This window comes from Myxine glutinosa, chromosome 3, assembly GCF_964187855.1.
Source record: "Myxine glutinosa chromosome 3, kmMyxGlut1.1, whole genome shotgun sequence".
In the NCBI taxonomy this organism is placed as follows: domain Eukaryota; kingdom Metazoa; phylum Chordata; class Myxini; order Myxiniformes; family Myxinidae; genus Myxine; species Myxine glutinosa.
The window spans coordinates 15,317,121-15,337,755 of record NC_136263.1 but is presented as its reverse complement, the minus strand read 5'-3'; the positions used below and the strand labels follow the sequence as shown (position 1 = coordinate 15,337,755).

Below are 20,635 nucleotides of genomic sequence, written 5' to 3'. Positions count from 1 at the left end.
CACCAAGGTGTGCTTCACAGTATAGGCCTTGGCCGCCAAATATTTCCTTCAAACTCCATGTGTATTCTGCACTAATGGGACCCAATTGAGGAACGCTCAGTCATATGACGGCTCATCCGGGAAGATGGGTTTAGGCACCTTAATGCATCTGAAATTGCCTTGTCCATCCTTGCAAAGCCTGCAAAAAAAAAAGGTTCCGGAGCTCTGAAAACGTGCTTCAATCTTTGAACCATCGCAAAGCTTTAGCCTAAACCCCCAAGAGTTCACACATGAGCGGCGGCAGCTCCAAGAACATGGCGGCATGGAACACCTCCCTCATGCTGATGCGATCTATCGAAAAGCACACGTAAACCCTGCTCAACGGCCGCCGTCCAATCAGACTGACTGCAAACTGCACTAAATCAGGAGGTTCTTCGTAAATTTACTCTCGTCTATTTCAGTGTTTTCTGGTGTTGCTCTTTTTGCGAAGGATTAGGGCCTTAGCCTCAGCGTATACTCATCCTCTGTCGGTGACGGGCAGTTAATTTTCATGAATGTCCTTGCGATTTGTGCGTCATCCATTCCTTGGTGTCACCGCAGGGGAAATGGCCACACTCGGGCTGCCCTTAAACTCAAATCCACACTCCCGAGGCGACGGTCTAAATCATGCCACAGCTCCCCAGTGTCTCAACACGTTCATTCGGTGACTAATTATTGCTTGGAGTGGCAAATGCTCCTGATCTGGCAAATGCACCACCATCTCTTATCTTCCCCCATCCAAAACCTTGATCTTTTCTACCCCCGCTAATTTCACCCCAAATCCACTTTTGTTGAAATACCGACTTCTGTCCTGGAAGTCCTTGGTGTCCTTGTGTTTTATACTTCTCCAACCCCCCCCCCCCACCTCTCTTCCCACGCCTCCTCCCCCCAAGCCCTCTCACTCCCACAGATCTCCTGATGTCCCTGCTCTCCATCTTGTTCTCCTGCTCCCTTTATCTTATGTTTGATGTGTAAGTTTGTCTTTTTGTGTTCAATGTCAGCTCTTACACGAGCCTCGTATACAAAAAAAACCTCGTATACAAAAAAAAATATCTGGGATGCCCAGGACTTTTTCCATGGTAGCAAATAACCGCAAAAAATGCCCGGCGTCCGGGGAAAGCAAATTGACCGAGCTGATCGAGCGGACTTTTCCAAACTTTTCCATCAAATAGTCCTCACAAATGTGTCGTTTACCCGATAATCGTCGGCATTGTGCACGATTTAGAGGTGCACATTCTGCAGTGTAATCTCGCAGATGATCCCGGCCTCACGGATTAACTCAATAAGACCAATATATTCATGAGAACAGGACATGGAGGGTTTCCCCACACATCATCTCAGTGTCATATTGCTTGATTAACGTTTTCCCAAAACAAGAGGCACACTCGTTCTTTTAATGCCTCAAATATTCTCCATATTGTATGAGAGCTTCCAGGAATAGTAGTTTCAGAACACAGTCATCATAGACATTTAAAAATTAACTTATTCGGTCAAACAAACAAACAAACAACAACAACAACAACAACAACAACAACAACAACAACAACAACAGGCATTTTAAGGCCATTTTCCCTGCTAGAGGATTAGTTTATATTTCATTTTACTAGTACCGACTGCAAAGCCGCAATGAGCCGGCGAAGCCAAAGCCTCTTGCCACTATTTTACCCATCACTATGGCATCAGTAGGTTAGGGTAGTTGGTAGTAGGTAGGTGTACGTGTAGTAGGTGCCGTACCTAGTTCAAAATGACACCATTTGCATTCTGGATGAGATTAAAATTGATAAAATTTCCTTCTTGATTAATTCGGTGAATTCGGTCTGAACTTCGGATATTTCCGGCCGTGAAAAACTATCCCCTGCGGCCGCGACATTTCTAAAAAATAATTCTTCGTCAATTTTAGAATATTTGACGCCGTTTTCACCCTCCGAAACGCGTAATAAGCTTTTTTGAAATAATTTTTGAAATGCTCGAATCTCATTGGTTCCGGTGTTTGGTGACGATTTTCGTTGAAGATAACGAGGTTGGTTTTAAAGTATTTTAATTACACATTAGAGGTGCATCAGATCGTGAATCAAACAAAGACGGGTGAAACAAACTCCTATTTAGTCCATGGGCCAGACAGAAAATCGGTACCAAATTTGGGGCAAAACTTAAGTGGTATTAAAATGTTTGTGGGGTCAGTATGAACAAATTAATATATGATAACCTTTCCACAGGAGTAGCTTAGTCCATTTATTTTCCATCTTAACATTTTGGCCAATTGGCGCTTTTTTGTAATTAAGCAAAGTCATATATCATGAAAATATTCCATTAAAAGCCATCCGTAATAAGTTAATAATATTTCCAGCCAACAGAATATTTCCAAGAGTCACTGATTATGGTTATTTTACCATAATATCGGCTAACCTCGGTATATCACTATGGACGGGGTCCATGAAAATGGTCCGCACCATAAGTGAATAGCAATATATAGGGAGATTTTATATGCTAATAATAAGGAAATGGGCAATTTGGGATCCATTGAATAAAAGTGAAATATCCAATATAGTGATATATCGAATAGTGATATATTGAGGTTAGCCTCTAATCATATATTTACTTCCAGATTTTCTACAAATATTGTAAGGATGTAGATGTTAAGTTGTTTTCAGGCAGTAAACTGAATTGGGTGGGATGTGGAAGACAAGTATAAGCCTTTGTTTATTTCAGATATTTATTTCAGGTTTACAAGGTCAACTGTGTGCATCAGTATGGGTTCCAGCCCCAGTAATTAATCAGTCCTACCCTGTCACCATGGACGTCATATGTATCCACTCAGTGTCTGGTCCCTGGGGTTACCATGGCAACACTCCTGATTGATACATGATAATAGTACACTGCTCACTCTACAGACTGTTCCAGTGTACATGCTCCACTGCTGTGTAACATATTGCATTTTATTTTAACAGTAGATCGTGATAACATTAACAAATATAGAAGAAAACTTCCAGCATGCAGTTGCACTCCCAATCTTATTAAGGTAAGAAGTAATTTTCAGCTTTCAATGTATTTTTGTGAAGGTTATGATGAACAATACATAATCATACTTGAGTCTTTTAGGACTGTAAAAAGTGTCATGGGGGTGGTCTGCAAATACCCGCCCCCCACTTCTGATGTGTTTTAATTTCGGCTGACCACACACCCCCCTCCTTCCTCCCCCCCCCCCTCCTGAGGTATTTCTTTTTTTCTGACAACTCCCACCAAGATATTTAGATTTTCCCCCCACTAAGGTATTGCAATTTTTTCTACCCCACCTCCACCAATGTTTGGCATTTTTGCAGTTATAATTACAACCTCCCCCCCCCCCCCCCAATACCACCACCCCCTCCATTCTATTTTTTGATATTTTGATTTTCCCCCACTAAGGTATTGCAATTTTTTCTACCCCACCTCCACCAATGTATGGCATTTTTGCAGTTATAATTACAACCTCCCCCCCCCCAATACCACCACCCCCTCCATTCTATTTTTAGATATTTTGATTTTCCCCCCACTAAGGTATTGCAATTTTTTCTACCCCACCTCCACCAATGTATGGCATTTTTGCAGTTATAATTACAACCTACCCCCCCCCCCAATACCACCACCCCCTCCATTCTATTTTTATTGGTTTAATCCTCCACACCAAGCTATTTCAATTTTTCCTGACTCCCACCAATGTACCCTGATTTTTCTGCCCACCCCCTATTTTTATATAACCTGCAGACTGTCCCCCATGACAATTTTAAATGAAACAGCTCTTAACAAGATTTACTGGTTTTTTTCAGGGTTTGACAACATTCTAATGAAAGATGGATCCAGCATTTGAAGAAGGAAGCAATGACTTGCCGAAGAAACGGGCACGCTTTCAGTGTGTCATCCACTGCTCTGATGATGACTCAAATTTGATCTCACCACAAAACTTTGAGTCATGGAAGACACTGCTTAGGGCTGCAGAGATAAGACAACATGCCTCTCTTTTAGACATCGCAAAGGGTTTGTGTGAAGGAGAGATTCCACAGGTCCAATATCATCGCAAGTGCCGAAGCATATTCACCATGAAGAAGCTTCTCGACACGATTGTCAAGAAAGGTACCTCTGTGGACTCCGTAGAAGACAGCTCTAGAAGACCAAGTAGAACTGCACCAGAATTATCTCGGGTGTATCCCGATAAATGTATCTTCTGTGAGAAATCAAGCAAATATCTGAAGGGCCAGAAGACAAGGGAAACTCTTGTACAGTGTTCAGAGTTACGTGCAGGTGATCAAATCCGTAAAGCAGCAACCAGAAAGCTTGACCACAGGATACTTGCTATTACAAGTAGAGAGTTGGTTGCTGCTGAGGGCCATTGCCACAGGTATGGCTACCGTGCATACACACCGGTAGAGTTTGCTGCCAATATGGATGTAGGAGAGGGTCAAGAAGACAATACAGAAGCTCAGTATGAAGTTGCAGAAAGGGATTCATATGAGCAATTATTCTCATATATAAGGAATGAAATGTTTCCCAATCCAGAAATACTACCCATGACAGACCTCATGTCTAGACTACAAACATACATGGAGTCATTTTGAGTCAATCAGGTCAGAGATTCAACAAAGAAACATCTCTGCCGTACGCTGGAGCATGAGCTGGCAGGTTCCCTGCATATCTTTCCTAACGACAAAGGAAAGCTGCTTGTTTACCCAGACAGTCTTTCTATGCTAGAACTTGCTAAAACAACACACTCCTTGAAGATGGAACTGCAGCATGCAAGGGCTGCCAAGTGTGAGAATGTTATAACAAAATCAGCTCTGCAGATAAGAAATGAGATCAAAAAGCAAGATTCTAGTCAAGTATGGCCACCTAATGTTAAGCAGGATAAGACCATTATTCCTGAAACCCTCACTCAATTCCTGCAAACACTTCTAAGTGGAGACTCTGAGTGTACAAATCCATCTGACCGAGTCCAACGACTAGTCTCCTCTTATGGCAGTGACTTAGTCTTTGCTGTGACCTGCGGCAAGATCAAGCCACCAAAACACATACTTCTTCCAAAACACACCTTGTGAAGATTGCCTGTACATGCATGTTCTTCGTGCCAACTATCAAGCTGCCATCTGGAGACGATCTTTACAATGTCAACCCCTTGTACCAAGTCCCAAGGACCATATGGATGGACCATAGATGATGATGGCAAACTGGCCGTCGTGTGGATGCGTGGGTCACCAGCACCGGAAGCTGTATTGCAGTTCTTATCCTGTCAATGTGTGAAGTCTTGCAAATTACCTGAGTGCCCATGTCTCAGCAATGGTTTGAAGTGCACAAACATGTGCAAACTAAAAACCTGTGGAAACCAACCAATTGAGGAAGAACTGGTTGCAGAACTAACAGATACCGATGATGTCGATGATGGTGCACATCGGATTTTTATGTGAAAAAATAAAAAATATTTTTTCACATAAAACGGCTTTTTTGCGCGCAAAAAAATTATTTTGCTATTTTCGGAGAAAAAAAGAATTTCGCCCTTTTTCGGGAAAAATAAAATAAAATGCCCTTTTTGGTCGAAAATGTCTGGCAACGCTAAAAAAAATTAGGGAATTTTTCGAAATTTTTAACTGCGATCGAAATTTGTAACTGCGATCGAAATTTTTAACTGCGATCGATCTCAAAAACAAAACGTTGCGTCCACTTGCGTGCGTTGCGTCCCCAGCGTGTACAGCAGTGAGGCGGTGTACTACAGTGAGAGAGTGTACACAAAGTGTGAACAAGTCTCCTATCAAGATGAGTGCTGCTCTTCGTGACAAGTGGCTGAAGGAATTCAACGCTGGCGGCGATGGGGCCACCTTCAAGTACGTGTCGAGTGACACGGCTTTCTGTCGAGCTTGTGAAAAGACTTTCCGGGCGAAGCAGAAGTCTGAGCTGGCCCAACATGTCCGAGGAGACCGCCACAAGAGCAACTTGGCCTTGAAGAAGAAGAGGACGGTCACGCAAGCCACCATGGAGGACTTTGGTGGCGGAAAGAGGCGCAAGTGCGACGTCGTGGCTCAGGAGCTGTGCCAGGCCATGCTGGCCGCTGGCATCCCATGGTCGAAATTGGAAAACCCTGCCCTCCGGTCGTTCCTGGAGAAGCGCATCACTCTCCAGATCCCCGATGAAAGCTGGATTCGAAAGCACTACCTCGACAAGTGCTACGACGAGGCCTTGGCGGGGATCCGTGCCGACCTCGGACAGCAGCCCATCTGGCTGTCCGTCGACGAGACGACCGATTCGGCAGGTCGATATGTGGCCAACATCATCGCGGGACGCTTGTCCAAGGAGGGGTACTTTCGTCCCCACCTCGTCCAGTGCATGTTTCTGGAGAAGACCAACTCCGGGGAGATCGTGCATGCAGTCAATGACACGCTGCACTATTTTTGGCCTGATTTCAAGCCGGAGTGCCTCAAGGTCCTCGTCAGCGACGCCGCGGCCTATATGATCAAGGCCGGCCATGCCCTGAAGGAACTCTTCCCGGACTTGCTGCATGTGACTTGCGTTGCCCACGCGCTCCACCGTGTCTGCGAGACAGTCCGAGAAATGTTCAAGGACGTCAACGACCTGATTGCCACGACGAAGAAGGTGTTCATCAAAGCCCCGTCGCGTGTTGTCTTTTGGAAGGAGCAGCAGCCCAATCTTTCTCTCCCCCCAGAGCCCATTCTGACTCGGTGGGGGACGTGGATCGACGCCGCGCTTCGAGGCCGTCAAGGACATTGTGGACCAGCTGAACGATGACGACGCGATGGCAATCCGGAGTGCCAAGGACCTGTTCGGAAAGGCGGACATCAAGCTCAGTTTGGTCTTCTTAAATGCCCACGTGTCGTTCATCCCGAAGATCCTTAAGCAGCTGGAGGAGGCCGGCATGGAGCTGGCCAAGGCCTTCCAGCTCCTTGATCAGGCCAAGGAGGAGCTCGAAAAGATCCGAGGCTGCCGTAAGGAGATCCTGCTCACCAAGTTCAAGGCGGTGCTGCAGCGCAATCCCGACATTGGTGTGCTGAGGACAGTGGCTTTGATCCTGGATGGAGATCAGCACGGATCTGAGGTTGGTGTGCCGGCTGGAGTCAAGCTTGCTGACATCCCCCTCTTGAGGTACTGCCCCATCGTCAGCGTCGACGTGGAAAGGTCCTTCTCCGTCTACAGAAACGTCCTCACCGACCGCCGACACCGCCTCACCAAGGAGAACATTACCAAGATAATGATTTCAAACACCTACTTTAACCGTTCCTAAAAGGGTCTTGTCAATTTCTTCTAGTCCTCTACTTATCAAACAATGCGGTTGCAATAAAGGTACCTGAACGTCATTTTTTACCTGTTTACTAGCCCAGAGTGCTTAATGTTGTGCAGGAAAAAGCTTACCATTTTTTGTTCTTTTTTTGACTGATTTCTGAAAAACTTGGTAATAATAAAAAATGAATAAAACGGGGGAAAAAAATATTTCGGGATTTTTTCACATTAAAAAAAAAAAATTCCACTTTTCAAAACATAAAAGGCCTATTTTCTTAACATAAAAATCCGTAGTCTATTTGATGAGTGATGCAATGGAGATTGAATCTATGATTTCATTCTGCAAATAAGAGACAGTTATAAATATCACAGCACCTATACTTCTATTTCATGATGCCTTGCAGTAGAAACAACAATTGACATGGAAGTTGGCATATCCTGGGAGTAGAATTTCACCAATGCAATCCATTACCATGTACATGTACCCTAAGTTTGTGTGTGTTTTGAAGGCAAAGAGTAAAAATGTGGAAATGTCTGATGTTGTTCTTGAATTTCATGCAATGTAAATGTATTCTACAACAGACTAACACACTTGAGTCAGAAATATCATACTTTTGGGGGAGGTAGCAAAGCTGTAAAAGATTATACCATTGGTTCTGCATTTTGCAAAGGAAGTGCATTTAAAAGAAAGTGCATTTTTGGTTCTGCCAGAGGGTGTGCCCATTCAAGACATGATAATTACTAATAAGCTACCTCTCTGGGAAGGTTATCATATGAAAACATAATCTAGGGATGTTGAACTATTAAAAAATGGCAACTAGAATTTGCCCACCCAGATGGTACCGATACGTTAAATTTTGGGTCTGGGCCCATGGCCTAATTGAACGTTTTTCAATTTGTTATGCATACTTCCGCATCCGCAAGATGGCGGCCTCCATTGAGCGATTTGGTGCGTCACAGCTTCGGAATTCTCAAGCAAAGGGATCCAGCATAATCTGGTTTTCAACAGAATACGTACGCGTTTATTCACAACACCGGCTTCGCCGGCTATTAGGTATTGTTTTATTAACAGTTTATATTTTATTAATGTTAGTTATTTCACGAGCCTCGATATTGTATACAAAAAAAAAAAAAAAGGCCCGTTGGTGCCAAATACACGGACGTAATACATAAATACACAAATATACAGACGAAAAAATTAACTTATTCGGTCAAACAAACAACAACAACAACAACAACAACAACAACAACAGGCATTTTAAGGCCATTTTCCCTGCTAGAGGATTAGTTTATATTTCATTTTATTAGGGCAGTTGGTGCCAAATACACAGACGATGTTCACAAATAAACAGTGCATCATTGCATACATACAAATACACAGACGATGCATTCGACCCAGAAACAGGACATTCCTTGAAAGTCCTTCAGGTCTGAAAGAATTCTTAAATTGCAACTCTGCCATACAAATTATTATTGGAGACAGGCAGCGACATCAACCTGTATAAGTAGAACAAGGTAAGCGTGGGCCTTAAATATCTGGGTAAAAATATTTTGTCATTTATTCAAGAAGGTTCAATTTGTTAGAAACAAAAATAATAAAATAGCTTGATTAATGAGCATCATCAAAGCAATGGTGTTTATTGTTCCCAGCCGTGCTAAGTTATCTGAGTTTTCAAACAAGGCCAAAAGGGAGTAGTAAAGGTCAAAGTCTCGCGAGATCTCGCGAGTTGATGGAAGTCTCGCGAGATCACGGCGAGGTCACGTCTTTTCGAAGCTGCTCCATGCGCTCACGCTTTCGAAGCTAAGTGATATTTCTCAATCGTGTTTTTGTCGAGACTGTATCTATCCTTCGGTGTATGTACCTATAGCGTATCGTTTGGAAAATTTTCGGTGCTAATTTTTCGTACATGTATACACAATCGTCGGTTAATGGTATCGAGTATTCTGCGGCCTAGTACTCGTAGGCTTGGACTACCGTACCGTCTCTGACCTTGTGGTTTGTTTTTCTCTCAGCGATTCGTCGAATGCGCTGAAATTATTTTCGTTCACTGTTTCGTCCCAGTCGTTCACCCCGTACCTCCTTGTTTAATATCTGTACTCACAAAAAAAAAAAAAAAAAAAAAAACCCCAAAAAAACAATTTCCTTCCCAGGTCTTATTCGTTTATTTGTTCTTTTTGTTCGTTCGTTCTTCGTTCGCGATCACGCGGTTAGAAATGTATAATCTCTCCCCTGAACAACTATTTTCTCTCATATATTATAACACCCTTTTCTTCTTTTCCTACAAAAGGATGCTTTCGTCTTGCTCACCAAATCTATTCATTCCAAAAAATATATATAATACCATCTCTTACAGTTCCTCCTTTCTACATTCCCTAAACTATCCAGAACTCCATCCCTCCTCCAGTGTCCTCAAACATATTTTTGACTCGAAGGTCTCAAACTCATTTTGCAAAAAATGTTCGTTTCCCATGAATCGTACACTTTTCAAAATCCAATCTCACCCCTCCCCTCCAAATCCTCCCCATCACCCATCCCTTTCAAATCTCCCCCCTTGCCCCTTCCCTCCCCTCCCTCCTAAACTCCCCCCACACCCCTCCCCTCCGAGACTCTCCCTCGCTCCTCCCCTCCTAGACTCCCCTCTCACCCCTCCTCCTCAAAGCATCCTCCCTGCTTCTTCCTCCTTCCAACTTTCACCTTCATCTCCCCAAACCTTCTGCCTTGCTCTTCCCCCTCCTCAAATAACACCTCACTGTGCCTCACCCAATCTCCATCAAACCTTTTGTCCGCCCCATTCTTCCCTTTCTCCAAGCTATTCTGAAATCCAATTCTGAAATCTCTGACACACCTTCAACAGCTCTCCCTACCTCTTCCTCCTCTTCCACATCTTACCCTACCCCTCCCCCCCCCCCCCCTGTTCTGGACCCGATGCTCCCCCTTCCTCTTCATTAACGGTATGGACCTCAAACATCCGGGGCCTTTGCTCAAACTTGACTGACCTCTCCATACAGGTTGCTTCTGACAAACCAGATGTGATCTGCTTAACAGAAACTTTCCTCCTTCATGATGTCTCTGATGCCTTGGTATCTCTCCCAGGTTACTCCCTCCTCCGGTATGATAGACCTGAGCCTCGTCCTGGAGGTGGGGTTGCTATCTTTATAAAAAACTCTCTTCCTCACTCGCCCTCCACTGCCCTCTCTCCACCTCACCCCCAGGAATACCTTTGGCTATGGCTTCCCCTTCGCTCCCACCTTTTGTTCATATGTGTGTTGTACCGTCCACCAATCAGCGATGACTCCATCTACATCTCACTGTCTGATATGGACCAACTTCTATCTACCCATCCCAACTCTCTCTTCCTCATATGTGGTGATTTCAATTGTCACCATGCCAGTTGGCTGGGTGTGGGTACCTCTCTCACCAGCCATGGCTCTTCAGCAAAGGACTTCTGCGACTCACTGGGACTGACACAATCTGTCAATTTCCCGACCCGGATCTCAGTCAACGGAGCATCTTCTCTTCTGGATTTGGTTATGACAAACTTCCCTGAAAATGTCTGCTGCTCTTCTTCTGCTCCAATCGGCTCATCTGATCATGTGCTTGTCAAAGTGGACATCTCTCTGACCATTCTCAGAGAGCCTCCTCAGCGTCGACGAGTCTGGCATTTCACTCAGGCCAACTGGCACGGTCTTCAAGCAGCCATCAATCATCTGGACTGGTCTCCCATCTCTACCGCCTCTGACATCAACTCATCCTGGGAATTCTTTCAAAGTAAATTGCTCTCTCTCATGCACAGATTTATACCATCTCGTCTTCAGTTGTCATACCCTTCCTCCCGTCCATGGTACACGGAATCTTGTGGTGAGGCTGTTGCCCTGAAACAACTTGCTTTCGTCTCCTGGAAAGCAAATCCAACGGAAGGAAATCTCATTTCCTTTCACAAAGCCCGAAACAAGTGTGTGTCCACCCTCAGGAGAGCCAGGAAACAATATCTCACCATTCTCAAGACCGAACTCTCTTATCTGTCTCCCTCTTCCAAATCCTGGTGGCGTCTGGTCAAATCTGTTTCTGGTGTTTGTTCCCCCTCCATCCCCTCCCTCACCTCAAACGGCTTAACGGCTGACTCCGCACGTGAAAAAGCTGAATGCCTCAACTCTGTGTTTGCCTCTAAATCTTGTGTCCCAAACCCATCCATCTCTGTACCCACCGTACCCAGTCGTACCCAGCTGCTCCTGGACTCTGTGTCCTTTCCTCCTGACAAGGTGGAAAAGTTTCTGGCAACCCTCGACTCTGATTCTGCAACTGGTCCTGACGGCATCAGCCCACGGGTCCTAAAATCATGTTCTTCTGCACTTTCACTCCCTCTTTCTGTTCTCTTCACCCTCTCTTTTGCTCAAGGTCATCTGCCATCTGCTTGTAAATCAGCCAACATCACCGCTTTGCACAAAAAAGGTGCAAAAACAGATCCCAGCAACTACAGACCAATCAGCCTTCTCCCAATTATCAGCAAAGTCATGGAATCCATCATTGCTTCAGATATTAAATCTTTCCTCTTCTCCAATGGCTTGATCTCTGATCATCAATTTGGTTTCAGACCTGGTAACTCTACTCTGGACATGCTGCTTCTGCTTTCTCAACAATGGATGGAGGTCCTCAACGCCAAACAGGAAATTAGAGCTGTCTCCCTTGACATTTCACGTGCCTTCGATACGGTCTGGCACCCTGCTCTGCTCTCCAAACTCTCCTCCTTTGGTATCCATGGAAATCTCCACGCATGGCTGGCGGACTTCCTCTCTGGTCGTAGTCAACGTGTGGCCCTGAATGGGTTTCTCTCATCTCCTCTTCCTGTTCAGGCTGGAGTTCCCCAAGGTAGTGTTCTGGGCCCTGTGCTTTTTCTGGTCTTCATCAATGATCTCTCTGACTCTCTTGAAAATCCTCTCTATCTCTTTGCTGACGACTCTACTCTCTGTCGCTCCATTCCTCATCCCTCAGATCGGCAGTCTGCAGCCTCCTCACTCTCTGCAGACCTGGACAAAATCAGACTGGTCAAACAAGTGGAACATTTCTTTCAATCCTGACAAATCTCACACTCTTACAATGTCTCTCCGAAAGGACCGACTGGACAACCCTCCCATCTACTTTCTCAACAATCCTCTCCAAGAAGTTCTGTCGCTCAAGCTTTTGGGTCTCACTATCTGCCATGATCTTTCTTGGGAAAACCACATTTCCAAGCTGGTCTCCAAAGCCAGTCGCCGACTGGGCATCCTCCGTCGTGCGAAGTCCTTCCTTGGCACACCTGAGCTCCTCACCACATACAAGGCTTTCATCCGCAGCTCAATGGAATACTGTTCCCCCCTCTGGGCTGGTGCTCCTGCCTCACACCTTGCTCGGCTTCACGCTGTTGAGGCCAAAGCTTTCAGAATCATTGGAATCTCCTGTGATGTAGTCAACGCCGAGGGCCTTTCACTCACTCACCGCAGGCAGGTTGGTGGTCTTTCTGTCTTCTACCGACTCCTCTCCGGCCTTGCTCCCCCAGCTCTCTCTGTGCTCTGTCCCCCCAATATTCCTTCAGGTCGCACAAGATCTGCCTGCAACCCTCTTCTGGTTAAACTGCCAAAGTCTAGGCTCTCTGCTCACCTTCACTCTTTCAATCCCCTTTTCTCCCGCCTCTGGAACAAACTCCCCCACTCCCTTCAATCCCACTCCTCCCTCCAGGTCTTTAAAACAGCTGTTCACCACCATCTCTTATCTTCCCCCATCGAAAACCTTGATCTTTTCTACCCCCGGTAATTCACCCCAGAGTCCTTGCAGTGTTCATATGTTTTAATCCTCTCCCACCTCCCCCCAAGTCCTCCCGATGTCCCTGCTCTCAAATGTTGTGTTTGTGTCCTCCCCCCTCTCTTTTGTGTCCTTCCCCCTCTCTCCCCATCTTGTCTACCGCTCCCCTTGTTTTTTGTGTTTTGTGTGTCGGTTTGTCTTTTTGTGTGATTAATGTTAGCTCTTTCACGAGCCTCGATCTTGTATACAAAAAAAAAAAAAAAAACACTATCTTCTACTTATTGTTTTTCCAGTACTTGTCAAAACAGCCGAAACAATCTTTTCAGGCAGATTTCATTGCGCCAGTGAAATTTCAGCCTCACACGGGATTGCGAACGGAGGATATAATCGCTGCCCGTGCTGGTGGTTTCGTGTGACGCTGTACACGTGCTGGCTTTTGTGACATTTCAGAATCATTGGAATCTCACGCGAAGAAGCTGATTGTGAGGGCCTTTTACTCACTCACCGCAGGCAGGTTGGTGGTCTTTCTGTCTTCTACCGACTCCTCTCCGGCCTAGCTCCCCCAGCACTGTCTGTGCTCTGTGCTCCAAATATGCCTACAGGTCGCACAAGATCTGCCAGCAACCCTCTTATGGTTAAACTGCTAAAATCAAGACTCTCTGCTCACCTTCACTCTTTCATTCCTCTTTTCTCCTTCCTCTGCATCAAACTCCCTCACTCTTCAACCCCACTCCTCCCTCCAGGTCTTTAAAACATCTGTTCACCACCATCTCTTATCTTCCCCCATCCAAAACCTTGATCTTTTCTACCCCAGTTAATTCACCCCAGATCCACTTTTTTGAAATACCGACTTCTTTCCTGGACGTCCTAGCAGTGTCTATGTGTTTTTTGTTTTTTTTACCTCTCCCACCCCCACCCCCTTCCCACGCCTCCTCCACCCAAGCCCTCTACCTCCCACACATCTCCCGATGTCCCTGCTCTCAAATGTTGCACTTGTGTGCTTCCCCCTCTCTCCCCATCTTGTCTCCCGCTCCCTTTATTTCCTCTTATGTGTCCGTTTGTTTTGGGGGTTTTTTTTGCATTAATGTTAGCTCTTACACGAGCCTCGATGTTGTATACAAAAAATATATATATTATGTTGGCTCTCCATGCGACCCAGCACGGTACACTTTCATGTTCGGAAATCAACGAGTTCATGGTAGGGGTTTCCCAATTCAGAACAAATAATAATACATCAAATGCGCTGTGGAGTAACCGACCCCCATTGCTTTTGAAACATGACGGACGAAAACAATGTCTCGACAAGCTATGGCAACGATTATCTTCTTTTTTTTATCATTGAGTGCTGTTTCTAATGTGTGTGCTTCAGATCATCTATCAAGAGATTATTCGACTGCATTGGTGCAACAGCACCAGGCCTAAGTGCATGCAAATATGTCAGCTGGATTTCAGACCAAAATGTTTCAATATGTCAGAGCAAAAACTTCATCAACTCTGACAGAGACAAATAAACAGTGCATCATTGCATACATGTCACAATTATCAGGAATTTAGAAGTAAATCCGATGCTAAATAAAGAAATCCTGATGTAAAATCCCTACCTCAGCAACATCAGCATTCGTAGTTTTGTAGTCCACATAGTACTCCAGTGGGATTATGGCAGCTTGTGATGTCGTCTGCACACCAGTCCCTGCCGCCTCTCCGCTACCCCCAAAACCGTGTCGCTTCTTTCCGCCACGATGCCGGTTTCGACGGCGGGCGTTGCCAGAACGGCCATGTCTGGACAAAGGCAAAGGGAGAGGAGCTCCACCGGAAGTGGAAGCTTGTAAATGGCGCACACTGGCTGGGTAACGGCGCCATGAAATAAAGACAACCAGCAGAATGACCAGAACCGAGAGGATGAGAGCCGCACAACCTGCCACCACCTTTTGCAAAGACATCTGTTCTAAATCGTGTTCAGGTGATGGTGGTGATGAGGATGAAACTGCAATTGTTGATGCAATGGCCACAACATCCAGAAAAGGTGGCACCCCAGCTTCCTCTCCTTCTAATGTCCCTTCTATCATGTTTGAATGGTTGTACGGTATCAATGTTGGAGACCTGGAGTGGGGTTTAGGTAGCACGGTATCATGCTCCTGACAAAGATTGTAGCTCTCCAGGGCTTCGAGGACATTATTTCCAGCCAGCTGTTCAGGACCCGCACAAAGCATCCTGCCGCCGTGTTGCCCTTTGAATGAGTGCAGCCATGCGGCCAGTCCACAAAGACGCTCGTCACAAGCCCAAGGGTTTCCAGTCAAGCTAAGAAAGACTAACGATGGAAGAGACGTGAACACATCAGGCTCCAGAACCTCTAACTTATTACTATCCAGCTTGAGCTCTTCTAAATTGGGCAGTCTCTCCATTATCTCTGGCTTCAGTTGCTGCAGTCCATTTCCAGATAGATCCAACACCTGCAGCGATGTCCATCGGGGAGGGGGAATATCTCGTACGGGTACAACTTCATCATCACCAATTTCTTTTCCTGCAATCACCATACTCCCCATGTCCACCAGGCTTCCGGTAGATAATTCACTACTGGTGCTGTTGTCGATTTCCTCCCTTCGTTTTACAAAGGGGCGGCTCAGCATATCGATACGGTTCAGTTTCAGGTAAAGTGCACGAAGGTTTGGGAGTCGTGGGCCGAGGCGTATCACATCCACACGGACCACTCTGTTCCTCTCCACGTGGAGCTCAGTGAGGTGTTTCAGACCCGTGAACGAAGTCCGTGGCAGCGCACGCAACCGGTTGTAGCCTAGGTCCAAAAATTCTAGTGCACGGCAATCGCGAAAAGGTCGGTTAGGGAGTGATCGAATGGCATTGGCACGAAGCTGAAGGCTCTGCAACTTGCGAAGGCCAGAGAAGAGTCCCGGTGCAAGGTGTTCAAGATGGTTGTATGACAAATCGAGGTTACGAATGTTTGGCAATTGTCGGAATGTAGAAGCATCGAGGTCGCCAATGCGGTTTGAGCCAAGAATTAGCTCCCGCAGGCGGTGCACCCCTGAGAAGGCCCCGGGACTGATGGTTTGCACAAAGTTGTGATCAATGTAGAGCCACGTCAGACGACGAAGGCGGCTGAACTGCCCATCGCCGATAGCCTGTGAGCATGACGGAAATACGCATGGCACACCAGTTCCAATCAATGTAGATGCAACGGCATGAAATAATTGTATATTCAAACCTCAAATATAAATATACAAGATGTCAACAGACACAAGGAAATCAAGATATGTGCTAAGGTTAGCAGTAAGTAAGCTAAGGCTAAGCTAAGGTAAGGCACAAATAACTGAATCAAAAAGTGTATGAAGAGAAATCAAATTGAAGCAAACTGGAATTTTTAATTGAATGGCTGACAGGTTCATATTTAACCGCGAATCAACGGTGAATTTTACCTACTCATTATACATAGGTGTGGTGCTGTTCATATGTAGTGTCCGTGAGGTTAGACCAGGAATTTAGAATTTGGTGAAGGCACCTACACATGTTGGCCAATGGTAATAGTTTTGAAAGGTAATGAACCACTTTTGGAGGCCATTTTTCCCTGCAGAGCAGGGGTTGGCCTTTTTCGGGTCCCCTTTTTGAAGCAATGCTTTATGGCCGGATGCCCTTCCTGCCACCAACCCTGTTACTCACCTCTTGCGACACACAGGGAATTACCAGTGAACTGGTACTCAATTTGCCGACCTCGGAAGGATGGTACAGGCTGAGTCAACCCCCCTGGTGTTAATTCAGCGATCGACCGGGATTCCGAATCCAGGATCCTAGGTATCCCAAGCCGGCACCCTAACCGCTAAGCCAATACCAGTTTTGAAAGGTAATGTCCACTAGAAAATATTAGCAGATTGGACAGCAAGCTTAACATCGCTCTGATGGACGACATGCTCATTGATTGAATACCCTTCTTGCAGAGCACAAAGCTGACAGGTAGGGGATTGAGGATGAAGGGTAGTGAAGGGAAGGAAAGATAAATATATTACAGGTGGAAGTGGGGAGGAAAACATGGGTCGTCGGAAAACTGTGCCAATATGCATACATGTAATATGTAAAGATGTCACAAAACGGAGTTGGCAGAACGCGTACAAATAATCTGAAAGAAAGCACAAACACTAGAAATTACAGCAATAGCCAAAATGCAAATACGTGCAAGAGCCGGATGAAAGATGAGATTCTGGCATTACGGAATAGTTGTAAAAATATATGGAGCAGTCAGACATTTCACGCTGCGTATGGTACGAAACCAAGCCAACACCACTTGAACTATACTTCCCAGCAACGAGCCAGACTGCCAACGGAAATGGAGGCAATGGTGGCACCGCACAGTGAGACGACAGCAGAATACTCATACAATGGAATGTAGCCATTATATATTACAAAACTATTTCATTATACCTGCACCTCCTCTACAAATCCTAATACTATATATTTTGACCCAGAATAATGACTTCAGAATTTTTTTTTTAAGGCTGCTTGCGTATTCTGTACTCACAGAATAAGTATGGATGGGGAGGGCAGGCTTAAATGGGGATCACGTGAGCGTTAAGGGATAAATGTAATGCAATGGCACATGGTAGCCATTTTTCTTCTTCATTGTGTTCATCATATGAAGATGAGGCCAAACCCAAATATAATCAAAAAATATATACTGATGATGAAACCGAAATGAGGAACAAATAATGATTAGTAACAAGATGAATAGTAATAATGATAGAAAAAATAATTCATTCATTTGTGTGCTACACCTGCCGACTGTTTGCATCATTTATAGAATGGAGGCTGTGCCGCTGGCGCAGTTCCCCTGTCGCTTGGAGCAGGAATTTGTGATTTGTTGAGGGTGGCAGCGATACCTCGCCGTCTCTTCGCAAAAGCAACCGATACTGGAGAACGGGCAGCAACGATGACAATTTACAAAACACAACAATAAAGTACGACTGTCGGCACTGCATAACAAATATGATTCAAGGAAAAAGGAAAAAATGCAACTGGAAAGGTGAAATGGGTAAATAAAAATGTTGTGTTTAAAAAGGAAAACACTCAAACAACGATTGATGCATTTTGAGGTCTAGTGAAGGCCTCGTTTCAGCTTCACACACCAAAGTCAGGAGTAAACAACCAACTTGAAAGTATTAAAGAGGAAATAGAAAGCATCTCAAAATGCCAATTCCATCTGCATCTGCTTTATTTGTACTAAATCAAATCTTTGCCAAAACAACAGTCAAAAATAATTGCACATTTAATTCATTTCTGTTTGCCATACAAACAACAACAACAACAACAGGAATTTTAAGGCCATTTTCCCTGCTCTATTTTCTGCATCTCTCCTTGTTAACCCCCTTGCCCGCATTTCTTCTTCCACCACCTTTAGCCAAGTCTTTCTCGGTCTTCCCCGTCCTCTACTTCCTTCTACATTCATTTCCATCACTCTTCTCAACCAGTCACTTTCATCCTTCCTCAACACGTGACCAAACCATCTCAACCTGTTTCTCTTCACAGCATCAATCACAGGCAATATTCCCATCATCTTTCGCAATTCATCATTTGTCTTCCTCTCTCTCAACGATACTCCGCACATCCACCAAACCATTCGCATTTCCTCCCTTTCCAGCCTTCGTTGCTGCTCTACGTTCATTACCCATGTCTCGCTCCCATATTTCATAACACTTCTCACACATGCAGCATACACCTTTCCCTTCAGCTTCAACGACACTCCCCTCCTCGTCAGCACACCACTCAGTTCCCGAAACTTGTTTGCCATAGTCTCATAATAATGGATTGTTTATGGTTTGATGACAAAAGCTCAATTGCTAAAAGTGTTATGGCCTGGACAGACACACTGAAATTCAATGGTGAATAAATAAAGAAACATGGAAGCCATTTTAAAAACGGGGCATCATGCGCTTGCCCCCAGGCTGGCGGCGATAAGAAGTGATATTTAGAGTCGCTATGACATCACCCTTTCGCATTTTGACCAAATTATTAATTATTTTCTCCATGTTCTCATAATGAACATTCACTGAAAATTTGATAACAAATGCTGAAATGGTATAAAAGGTATGGCCTGGATAGACAGACAGACACACACAGTTGCAAAACCCATGTCTCCCACTGTGTGGGAGGGACAAACTAATGATCGCAAAGCACCGCCAGTTTTATATCGAAATCCCAGGTGTTGTGTACAGCTTCAATGAGGTGGATGCTTAAAACGTTTTTGATGACCCACATCAGCTTACAAGTGAATTGGTGGCTTGTGCAGATCATAAAGCATCTTCGTATTGCCCGTCCTATTGTGGATTTGATTCCCATTTCTGCTCAGCAGAAATTTTTACACTCAGAGTGGTGACCTATCTTGGACTGGTTCTTAACTTCTAAACGATCCATATGTAAATTCCGATGCTATGTCAGTAGTATTGGCCCACCAACCACTACCTTCAATCAAACTTCATGAATCATGAATCATGAATCAGGAATATGATGCACTTTGAAACTTGCATACACCTGGATTTATATATATGGGGTATATTTATTCTTGGGGAAAATTCCAGGGGCATAGAAAAGACCCCTTTATAAAAGGGTATGTGCCATGTGGCAGAGTATAGAAAAGAAGGGACATTCAAAAACCTTTATATAGCATTACTTGGTTCATCCTAAGAACACATGGGTAGTACAGCATACACACGAGATTTTTTGAATGTCCCTTCTTTCCTATTGTTTGACATTTTCTATAAGCTATGGAATGTCCCTTCCTTTCTATACTTTGCCACATGGCACATACACTTACAGACTTGGCATTTAATATGGAATATTTTTTTGTGGGGGTGAACTTACTTTTCAAGATGACTTAGAACCAAAAGTTCATTGGAATTATGTTGAAATTATTCTAGATTTTGTTAATGTGACATTATTACAGTTCAAAAGTCAACAAAAACAAAAGTTAAATTACGACTGGGATTACGGACAGTAAAATTACAGTTCAGTACTTCGTGTAACCCCCACGAACATTCAGGAGAGCACGTACACGTCGAGGCATGCTGTTCACGAGATTTGCCAAGGTTTGGACAGGAATCGCTTGCCAAGCAGTGACAATAGTCTGCTGCAATTCATGCACAGAGGTAGGCTGCTGGTCCAAGTTGTCGATTTGACGCGTTAATTCTGCCCACAAGTTCTCTATCGGATTCATATCTGGGGACATGGCAGGCCACTCCATATGCTCTACACCACGGTCAGCAAGAAAGTGTTGGATCATGCGAGCACGATGAGGCCGTGCATTGTCATCTTGGAAGACAAAGTTTCCTCGAAAGGCTGCACGAGCAAATGGAAGCAATGTTTCTTCCAGAATGGCCCTGTACTTGAACTGGTTCAGGTTTCCATTCAGAACAACCAGGTCAGTTTTGCCCCCTGCATGAAAAGCAGCCCAAACGGTCACCCCACCACCTCCAGTTTGGACTCTTGGCAGTATACAATCTTTGTTGTAGGCTTCATGCACTTGTCTGCGCACTCGGACGTGGCCATCTTGACGATAGACCAGAAATCTAGACTCGTCACTGAAGATCA

At 44.9% G+C, this 20,635-nt stretch overlaps 1 protein-coding gene across 1 annotated transcript in view; it reads right to left on the bottom strand.

Annotated features, from left to right (window-relative positions):
- LOC137423803 (leucine-rich repeat transmembrane neuronal protein 1-like) overlaps positions 1–20,635 on the bottom strand; it is a 640,601-nt gene that overhangs the window by 317,959 nt on the left and 302,007 nt on the right. Inside the window, exons 2-3 of the mRNA XM_068111319.2 lie at positions 15,669–16,185; positions 14,653–15,533 (exon numbers count right to left, since the gene is read on the bottom strand). Coding sequence (XP_067967420.2) covers positions 14,653–15,533; positions 15,669–16,185 — 1,398 coding nt within the window. The remainder of the gene's footprint in view (positions 1–14,652; positions 15,534–15,668; positions 16,186–20,635) is intronic.